Source organism: Sinocyclocheilus grahami, unplaced genomic scaffold (genome assembly GCF_001515645.1).
Source record: "Sinocyclocheilus grahami isolate Dianchi unplaced genomic scaffold, SAMN03320097.WGS_v1.1 scaffold370.1, whole genome shotgun sequence".
Classification (NCBI taxonomy): domain Eukaryota; kingdom Metazoa; phylum Chordata; class Actinopteri; order Cypriniformes; family Cyprinidae; genus Sinocyclocheilus; species Sinocyclocheilus grahami.
Genome location: NW_015505549.1, coordinates 595,635 through 607,321, shown reverse-complemented (window position 1 = coordinate 607,321; position 11,687 = coordinate 595,635). Strand labels below are relative to the sequence as shown.

The 11,687-nt window shown below is 27.0% G+C and overlaps 1 protein-coding gene across 1 annotated transcript in view; it reads right to left on the bottom strand.

The window, feature by feature from the left end:
* LOC107549363 (fibrillin-2-like) overlaps nt 1-11,687 on the bottom strand; it is an 83,115-nt gene that overhangs the window by 16,949 nt on the left and 54,479 nt on the right. Inside the window, exons 40-46 of the mRNA XM_016230410.1 lie at nt 10,149-10,180; nt 9,407-9,443; nt 9,143-9,268; nt 6,794-6,922; nt 5,460-5,579; nt 3,484-3,609; nt 1,731-1,883 (exon numbers count right to left, since the gene is read on the bottom strand). Coding sequence (XP_016085896.1) covers nt 1,731-1,883; nt 3,484-3,609; nt 5,460-5,579; nt 6,794-6,922; nt 9,143-9,268; nt 9,407-9,443; nt 10,149-10,180 — 723 coding nt within the window. The remainder of the gene's footprint in view (nt 1-1,730; nt 1,884-3,483; nt 3,610-5,459; nt 5,580-6,793; nt 6,923-9,142; nt 9,269-9,406; nt 9,444-10,148; nt 10,181-11,687) is intronic.

The window sequence follows — 11,687 nt, the reverse complement described above, 5'->3', positions numbered from 1 at the left end:
AAGTAAAGATCATGTTCCATGAAGATATTTTGTAAATTCCCTACCGTAAATATATCAAAACTTAATGTTTGATTAGTAATATGCATTGCTAAGAACTTAATTTGAACAACTTTAAAGATGATTTTCTCAATATTTAGATGTTTTTGCACCCTCAGATTCCAGATTTTCAAATATTTTAGTTGTATCTCGGCCAAATATTGTTCTATCCTAACAAACCATACATCCATGGAAAGCGTATTTATTCATGATCTATAAATCTCAATTTTGAAAAATTGACACTTAAGACAAATTATATAAAACAATTTTATTAAATTATTAAATATTTATTAAAATATATTATGAAAAATAAAATAAGTAATAAAAGATAGAAAGGATTTATTAATTAAATACATTTAAATGATTAAAATTTATAAAAAAATTTATTATTCAATTTTCTGTTAAATTAAATAATCAAAATTAATGTTATTACTTTGTTCTAAAATTTTGAATGATTTAATAATTATATACAAAAACTTGTATTATTCAACTTTAAATTAAATGGTCAGAATTACCAAATAACTATTTATTTTTTTATAAAACTTATAACGATTTATAACAATTACTAAATTAACTTTTTTTGCTCCATGAAATGATCAACATTAAAATGACTAAAATTTATATTAAATTTGGAATCTTTTAGTAATTAGAATTTTTTCTGAAATTAATATTTATTGTTGCATATGAGAACTATTTATTAATTATACGAAAACAACTGTATTAAAGTATTAAGGTTTTTTCATTAAATGATTCAAATTAAAATGACTAAAATGTATTAAAATTAGAACGATTTAATAATTATATAAAACATTATACAATTATTTAATTTAGTTACATTTTCATGAAACTATTGTTTTTTGTTCAATTAAATGATCAAATAATATTACACATTTTTATAAAACGTAGAACTATTTATTAATATACGAAACAACTGTATTAAAGCTTTTTTGTTAAATTAAATGATTAAAATTACAAAAAAATATTTTTGTAAAAATTAGAGTGATTTATTAATTATATTAAACCATTTTTATTCAACTATGTAATTGTTTTGTTAAATTAGAAATTAATATGACAACAAACCTATTTATGCAACTATGTATCTTTATTCAATTAAATCAAAAATACAAATTTTTTTCTTACAAAATGTATGTTTATCTATATATCTTTTAAAAAAATTACATTAAAAAACATCTGCATACATCTTAGAAGTGCACATATGTGACCCTGGACCATAAAACTAGTCATAATTTTGAATTTTTCAAAAGAAAAAATCTAAATATTGAGAAAATCATCTTTAAAGTTGTTCAAATTAAGTTCTTAGCAATGCATATTACTAATCAAACATTAAGTTTTGATATATTTACGGTAGGGAATTTACAAAATATCTTCATGGAACATGATCTTTACTTAATATCCTAATGATTTTTGTCATAAAAGAGAAATGTATAATTGTGACCCATACAATGTATTGTTGGCTATTGCTACAAATATCCCCCAGCGACTTAACACTGCTTTTGTGCTGCAGGCTCACAAATGTGTTCAGATCCTTAAATAGCATGAAATAATTCATTACAGGTAGTTTATATATACTTTCTATAATACTAGCTTATATTTTGTATTATATTTGTTCACATCTAAAAGTATTATAATGAGAAAATGACTGCTGATCATCTGTGTATTCATTAGTGACTGACCCTCGGCCTCTCGTGGACACAGCTCGCAGGGGTCGCCCCATCCCTCGCCCGGCAGCAGGCTGCAGCAGCACTTGGCTTTGGTGGTGTTGAGCGGTTTGGGGACGGAGCATTTGCCCGCTTCAAACCGCGTGAAGCAGAAGCTCTCGCGCGTGTCTGACCACAAACACACTCAAGTATATATACTGCACTTCACTGAATGCCCCAATATTGCATATGAAAAATGATGAATGCTTATATTGTATTTCTACTACTTTACATGCATAAAACAATAGTTATAAAGCGGAGAGTTCTGGTGCTTGATTCTGATTGGCTGAGCCGCGTTCGAAGCTGTTATAAATGACGCTACAAAGTAACACACAGCTTTGTTTACTTCTGTGTGTTGCTCGGCAAACACTTTGTAGCAACCACAACTGTTTCTGAGGAGCTACATTGTTTGGCAGAATAATACTGTTTTTATTAATATCTTTACACTTTATTTGTGCTTAACAACGCCCCTTAGCTGTTATAAATTCACTGTAAACTACAGCTTCTTGGGGCTTATTGCTTGATTATAAAAGACAACATTGTATAAAAAAGTATAAAATCACTTATATAAAATGTTTTATTAATTTATGTCAAATATATAATTTATAACTGTTTTATGTAACATAAATTCATGCTAAATACAACTAATGAAACAGCCTATATGATCTAACGCAATTGCAAAATATCAGTATTTAGACTAATTCATATTTATGAATAATTATTTCATTTATACATTTACATGAAGTACAACTAATAAATCATTTACTTTATGTGTTGACATATTATATAAAACATACAAAATATATGAAAGATTAGTACTCCATAATAAATAAAATATATTTAAAATATGCATGCATATTAATATCTTAATGATATAAAACACTATTATTCAGTTTTTCATTCAATTAAATGATCTAAATAATAAATAATTCAATTTAATTACATAAAACACTTTATTAAATTATTAAATGTTTCAACAAATTAAAATTACTAGTTTTTAAAAAATATTATTAATTATTCACAATAATAAAAACAAGTCACTAATTATAAAAAACTATTATTATTATTAAATAATTACATTTTTGTTGAATTAAACTATGAAAATTAAAATGACTAAAAATCTTATGCAATTTAGACGAGTTTATTAATTACACAAGACCATTGTTATTACATTATTAAATTAACTGATACAAAATTAAAATTACTAAATGTTACATTCATTTTAAATGATTTATTAATTAAAGCAAAGTTTATTAAGTTTTATTCATTAAGTTTATTAATTTAGTTCAATAAAAAAATCATTCAAATTTCGTCTAATTCAACTGCGAAATGTAAATATTTCAACAAATGGATAATTATGAACATTTATATTTTATTCATAAATTTACACTAAGTACAACTAATTAAACACGACTTTATTCAAATAACAAGTTCTAAATAGCAAACATAAAAACAGAATTTAGAGTGATACAGATTTTATTGAATTATTAAATGGTTTGTTGAATTTAAATGATAATTTTTGCATAAAAGTTAGGACAATTTATTAATTTTAAAATGTTTCTCAATTTTTTTTATAATAACAAAATATCAATATTTAAACAAATTATTATTATTTTTTTTATAAATGTGCACAACTACACTAGAATGATTCATAACACGGATTCATACAATAAAAGTCTGCTTCATAAGGTGGTTCACTTCAAATGATGACTGGAATAAGAGGAGTTACCGAAGCAGCTGCGGCCGTTGTCGGACAGAACGAAGCCAGGCTGACAGATGCACTGGAAGCTGCCCGCAGTGTTTTTACACGAGCCGAACTGACAGATGCTGGGCTCCACGCTGCACTCGTTGATATCTGTGCGGGACAAACAGGTCAAGTGGAAGTACTCTACCGCTCAAACGCTTGGGATCAGAACCATTTGTAATCTCTTCTGCTCATCAAGGCTACATTTATTTGATCAAAAATACAGGAAAAATGTGAAATATTATTACCATGTAAAATAACGTGTTTCTATTTAAATATACATTCAAATCGAATTTATTCCTGTGATGCAGCGCTGAATTACTCCAGTCTTCAGTGTCACATGATCTCAGAAATCACTCTAATATGCTGATTTATTATGCTTCATATTTTTTTGGGAACCTGTGATACTTTTTTCAGGATTCTTTGATGAATAGAACGTTAAAAAGAACAGCATCTATTTAAAATAGAAATCTTTTCTAACAATATACACTACCGTTCAAAAGTTTGAAGTCAGTACATTTTTATTCTTTCTTTTTTTGAAAGAAATTAAAACGTTTATTCAGCGAGGATGTGTTAAAGGTAACATATCATGAAAATCTGACTTTTCCAGGTTTTAAGTGCTATAATCATGTCCCCGGTGCATCTACCAACAAAGTAAACATGAAAAAGATGAACCCAGTAACTTTGTTTTGTAAGCCTTTTTCTGCAAGCGTCTGAGAAAACGAGCGCGTCTGATTTCGCTCGCTTGGTGGCGTGGCAAAGGGATCTCATTATAATATCACCGCCCCTTAATCTGTAAACTTCCACTCAAGGCACCGTCATTTTGACTTCGCAAGCGACAACGGTGTACCAGCTCTAATGCCATGGCGAAAGTTTGAGCAAAACATGCTAACTGCTCTGTCTTTGGCTGCAGAGACGAGCACAGAACACTGTTTAGAGTCCCAGCCTCAGAGACGAGAGAGCAGTGGATGTATTTACTGTATATTGCTGCTGCCACACAGATCTAAAATAAACATGTGATTTATTTCCCAGCTGTTTACCTTCACAGACATAACCCACTGTTTGTGTAACTCGTGTGTTTTTAACGTAAACTTGTGTGTGAATGAGAACTTAGTTTAGTACTCATGCTGTGACAGCCGCTTTCTGTGCGTGTGCTTCAGATGTGTGCGCTCAGAAAACCGTATATCAGAAGTTTAAACTCATATGGTTTAAAACGCATGATTTCAGCGCGATTAACATGATAATCAGAACCAAAACAGATGTTTTTAGCAGGTACTAGCTGTAAAGGCGCAGCTCTATTCTGGAAAAGGGGGCGGGGAGCAGCAGCTCATTTGCATTTAAAGAGACAGGCACGAAAAACGGCGTGTTTCTGCTTCCACTAAATCCACAAAATATTATAATAAATGATCTGTGGAGTATTTTGAGCAGAAACTTCACAGACATATTCTGGGGATGCCAGAGACTTATATTACACATTGTAAAAAGGGGCATAATATGTCACCTTTAAATTGTTAAGACGTGACAGAATTGTTAGAAAAGATTTATATTTTGAATAAATGCTGTTCTTTTAAAACTTTTTATTCATCAAAGAATCCTGAAAAAAGTATCGCAGGTTCCAAAAAAAAAATATTGTGCAGCACAACATTAATAGTTCTAATAATAAATCAGCATATTAGAATGATTTCTGAAGATCATGTGACACTTTATACTGGAGTAATGATGATGGAAATTCAGCTTTGCATCACAGAAATAAATTATATTTGAAAGGATATTAAAATAGAAAGCGTTATTTTATACTGTAATAATTTTTTGCAAGATTACAGTTTTTTTCTGTATTTTTGATCAAATAAATGCAGCCTTGATGAGCAGAAGAGACTTCTTTAACAAACATGAGGAGTCTCACTGATCCCACACAGTTTTGAGCGGCCGTGTGTGAAGCGGTTCCTGCTCTGAACTCTTACCCACACACTTGTCGTTCTGCACCTCGTATCCGAGCGGACAGATGCAGCGGAACGAGCCGTCCAGGTTCTGACAGGTCCCCGGCTGACAGGCTCCCGGCAGCGTCACGCACTCGTTAATATCTGACACACACATAACTCACATTATACTGTCTACAGCACATCACACAACACTCATGCACGCAGTACATGCTACTAGACTACAGCCAAGATAGCAATTTGAAACAGCTGTTTAAATGATTCAAAACACCAGCTTTGATAACAGGATGATATGTTTTTAATTATATAAAAAATCTAAGCAGTGTTTGGCACACACATGTATCTAACAATAGTGGTTAACTTAATATTTATACATTATATAAAATATATCTGAAATACAAAATATATAATAAAATCTGTATATATTATATTTATACATTATATAAAATATAATAGATATAAAATCTATATGCATTATATTTATACATTCTATAAAATATATGAAAATCTATTATAAATGCAATAGATATAAAATATGTATACATTTCATTTATTAATATTTTTATGTAAAATATAAATTAATGCTAAATATGACTATTAAAACACCCTGTGATCTAATTCTGTTGCAAAATATTGATATTTAAATGAAATATTTATGAAGCTAATTTTAATTAATATTTAAATTTTAATTAATAAATACTTAATATTTATAAATATATATTTTTGAGTTTTATTATTTACACTAGGTGCAAATAATAAAGCACCCTACATGATCCAATTGTCATATATATATATATATATAGAGAGAGAGAGAGAGTAAATGATCAATGTTTAAGCAAATTAATATATATTAATGGCAATATATTATATAAAACATTCTATAAAATATATAAAAAATATTTTCTATATTTATAAATTAGCAATATTATTTAAAAATATTTTATATAAGTACAACTATAAAAACACGCTATAGGTATTAAATGTAAATAATAAATATTTATATTGCTAACAAAAAACAAACAACAACAACAACATGCATGGGGACTGTTATTTTAGGAGTGCGATTACTCTTATTTCGTCAAACTGTACTTTTACTTCAAAGATTGATGCTAATTCGCTAATTGGGTCTATGGGTTAAAACACGAGATGTGTCTCTGAACTAAAGAGCAGAAAGCTGCGAGTTTTCTCTGGAGATCTGCACTCTCTGAATCAATCGTATGGATGTTGAGGTGTTTAATTATCTCTCTGGATGGACTGGAAGGCCGTGTTGATCTCCGGTGAGGACTGTAAAGCGTTAACGCGCTACAGGAGTGTACAGTAACAGGTTGATGAGCTGGTTAACGAGCAGCGAGTCTCACCGACGCAGTTCTTGCCGTCCGGCGTCAGGTTATAGCCATCCAGACACAGACACCTGAAGGAGCCCATGCTGTTGATGCACTGGCCGTTCCTGCACACCTGACTGGCGTGAACGCTGCACTCGTCGATATCTGAACACCAACACATCACACCATTAACCCTTCACAGTCATTCCTCACCATAAACCACCTCTGCTTTCACTGTGATCACAAAAACTTTGACATCCAACCCTCAGAATCAATAACAAACGCTGATCTGTATTGTGAACTCCTGCAGTATGTGGCAACTTCAATTACAAGATTTTCATAAAACATCCAAAACAATAGCCAACAGTATTTACGGACATTTATGACTGCATTATCTTTGCATGTACATTTGCACATTTTTTTGCTCTTATTTAGCATAACATTTCATTTCAAAAGATTAAGACCCTAAATGCAAAAACAGATTTCCGTTGAAGCATTTTAAGAGACATTTTATCTTAAAAATTGTATAAAATTAACACTTTGACAACCACATTAAAACAAAAATAAAAGCATCTTCTGTGGGATTTATATTATTGCTGACATGCAAATCTATTCATATATTCAAGATATTTAAAAGTTAGATATTAAATGGTTAATTGTTATTTAAATCACAATATAAAAAGTCTAAAATACATTTTAAATGGTAAAGTTTCATTCTGATCGAAGACAATTAAACATTTTAGTCTTTACTGCTGATCATATGCACATTTCTTTACACCATTAAATGGTTAATTATGCATTTCAAAAGTTTAAATGGTTAAAGTCACATTATAAAAAATTTAAAACACATTTTAAAATTGTAAAGTTTCATTCTGATTAAATGAAAGGAAACATTTTTGCCTTTGCTGATAATATGCAATTTTTAAAGATATTAAATGGTTAATTATGTATTTAAAGAGTTTAAATAGTAAATGTCACAATGCAAAAGAAATGTGTTGTATGTGCATTTAAAAATGTCAGAGTTTGCTTATTCACAATATTAATTTGTTAATTAAAAGAGCTTAAATGGTTAAAATCACTAAAAAGTTCAAAATACATTTTAAATTTTTCCTTTCCTTTAATCTAATTGAAACTTTAAAATGTACAAATTAATTTAAAACCTTTTCTAATGTGATTTTAACCATTTAAACTCTTTAAATGCATAATCAACAATTTAATATCGGAAATACATTTGTAATCCAAATTAAACTTTACAATTTTACAATTTATTTTCAACTATTTATAATGTGATTTTAACCATTTAAACTGTTTAAATACATAATTTAACCATGTAATATTATAAATAAATATACATATTATCAGCATTAAAGACTAAAATGTTTCCTTTCCTTTAATCAAAATGAAACTTTACAATTTTACAATTGATTTGTAACTTTTTCTAATGTGATTTTAAACTCTTTAAATACATAATTAATGCTGATAATATGCACATTTCTTTGCGATATTAAATGGTTAATTGTTTATTTAAAGAGTTAAATGGTTAAACTCACATTAGAAAAAGTTTCAAATCAATTTTAAAACTGTAAAGTTTCATTCTGATTAAAGGAAAAAGGAATAACAATGTTAATTTGTTAATTAAAAGAGTTTAAATGGTTAAAATCACTAAAAAGTTTAAAATAAAAAAAAAATGTTTCATTTCCTTTAATCTAATTGAAACTTTAAAATGTAAAAATTTATTTAAAACTTTTTCTATTGTGATTTTAAGCATTTAAACTCTTTAAATACATAATAAACTATTTAATATCGTAAATAAATGTGTAATTAAAATAAAAGTTTACAATTTTACAATTTATTTTAAACTTTTTATAATGTGATTTTAACCATTTAAACTGTTTAAATACATAATTTAACCATGCAATATTATAAATAAATATACATATTATCAGCATTAAAGACTAAAATGTTTCCTTTCCTTTAATCAAAATGAAACTTTTCATAATGTGATTTTAACCATTTAAACTCATAAATATATAATTAACAATTTAATATCGTAAAGAAATGTGTAATCAAAATGAAACTTTGTAATTAGACAATTTATTTTAAACTATTTCAAACTCATACAACAATACATAAATAATGCTGATAATATGCACATTTCTTTGCGATATTAAATGGTTAATTGTTTATTTAAAGAGTTAAATGGTTAAACTCACATTAGAAAAAGTTTCAAATCAATTTTAAAATGTAAAGTTTCATTCTGATTAAAGGAAAAAGAACATTTTTACACGTAATCAGATTATGGAAACATAGATATCTGCCAGAGACAGTGAGATTCAGCCCATCACACGTGATTCAGAGCGATCGATAACCGCTGCAGACACTCACCCATGCACATGGTCTGGTCCGGCGTGGTCTTGAAGCCGTTGTGGCACAGACAGCGGAAGCTGCCCTGAGTGTCGATGCACTCGCCGTGACTGCAGACGTTCGGGATCTCCTGACACTCGTTACGGTCTGACAAAACACGCCACAACAATCACAAGATCCCATCAGACTCAGCTCTTTAGTCTGTGGTTTATAATTAGTCTGATGAAGATGTGGAGAGAAATGTTTCGCAGGAACGAATGCACTAAAAAAAGTGTGTTCCACTACAGGGCTCGTGAAAATCAGCCACAAGATCAGCCAGACGCTGATGTTTAAAAAATTATAAATATAAATCATTTAAGCATCATTAAATTCAGGCTCTATTTAAATAAAATTAGCATAAAATAAAATTAAATAATGTATGATAATGCAAAGTAAAATTAAAAAATAAAACGTAAAACTAAAAAAAGTAAGCAGTGATTAGGTGGGTTAGTTTTTGTCATTTAAACTCCATTTGCATAAAATAAAATAAAGTAATAAATATAAGTAATTTTAGCAGTCATTAGTTGGGTTGCTCTTTTAAGGTGTGGCTTTCAAATGAAGTTTTTTTAAATTGGATAAAAAAACTAAACTAAACTAAAATAATAAAATTAAATGATTTAAGCAGCCATTAAATAAAAAAATTTAAAAAATGATTTAAGCAGTCATTTGATGGGTTGGTTTTTGAATTTGTGACATTCAAATTCAGGGTTTATTTGAATAAAATAAAATAAAATATAAGCAGTCATTAGGGGGGTTAGTTTCTGAAGGCATGTCATTCAAACTCCATTTGCATAAAATAAAAAAAGTGAAAGTAAAGAGAAAGTGAAAAAATATATATATATATAATATATATACATAATTTAAGGAGTCATTAGTTGGGTTGGTCTTTTAAAGTGTGGCTTTCAAATTCAGTCTCAATTTGAAATTTTTTTATTTATATAAATTATTATATAAATTATTGCTGCCACAATGACTAGAAGATGTACACAAGCATCCTGTGCGCCGTGCATTCATCAATATCTGAGAGAACATCAGCATTCAGACACTCAAAAACTCTTGTAGACGTTTGCTGAAGTTAACATATATACATGTCTTTATTACAATAATTCAAATGAAATCATGCAACATAATAAAAAAAAATCAGTTATATACTTTTAATTATTTCATTGAAAGTAAATTAAACAAATTCATTAAATTACATTCATAAAAAGTTAAATAAATAAAGTTACTAAACATTCAAATGTACTAAATCTAAAATTGTAATTTAAAGTAAAATAAATTATTAAAATAATATACATTTAATAAATTTTTTTCATTATTTAAAATAAAATAAAAAATAAAATGTAAGATTTTATTTAATTAAAATGACACAAAGTAATTAAAAAAAATACGTTCATAAAATAAATCAAGGTTGCTAAACACTGAAATAAAAAAAAATTAAATTTTATTAAAAGTAAATGAAATTAAATATTAATATATATATATATACTCATGTTTTAATAGCCTTGATTTATTTTATTAACTTATGTTTCACAAATTAATTATTTTGTGTCATTTAATTGTAACAGAAAATCATTAAAATTTGCAATTTGCTTTTAAATAATTTTACATTATTTGTAAATTATAAATAAGATTTGATTTAATTAAAATGACACACAAAGTAATTTAAAAAAATACGTTCATAAAATAAATCAAGGTGGCTAAACACTGAAATTCAATAAATGCAAAACTGTTAATTAAAAGTCATTAAATTATTAAAATATTAATGATATAAATAAGTATAATATAAACAATCATAAAAATACAGTCATAAAATAAACTAAGGTTACTAAATAATAAAATTCAGTAAATGTAAAATGTTATTAAAATAAGTTTTTAGTTCTTAAATGTACATTTCTTAAGTAAATGTAATTCTTGAAATATTCATATAAATTAAAATATTAATATAACTGTAATATAAACATTTAATTGAAATTAATTAACTAAAATGTAATTGTTGTTATTCAATAAAAAGTATATTACACATTAAAATATGAATTTAAACTGAAATATAATTTTAAAATACTCATACATTTATTATATATCACTTAATTAATATGTATTTAATTAAAACTACACACAATTATAAATGAATTAAATAATTAATCAAAATAAATGTAAAATTAATCAATCACTTAGTTATTAAAATATGAATATAATTTGATATACATTTAAATTGAAATTATTTAAAAGTTTTAAAAAATGTCAAAAATAAAACAATTCATTAAAATACATTCCTAAAATAAATCAAGGTTACTAAACATTAAAATTCAATAAATGTATTTAAAATATTACAAATATGAATATACAATTAAAATTAATATGTAATTGAAATATGAATATTCCATTGTTTAATTAGACATTATTTATTGTTATATAAATGTAAAAGTAAATTACACAAACAAATAAATTAATGCATAAATGTGTGTCCCTGCAGCACAAAAGCAGTGTTAAGTCGCTGGGGGATATGTAGCAATAGCCAACAATA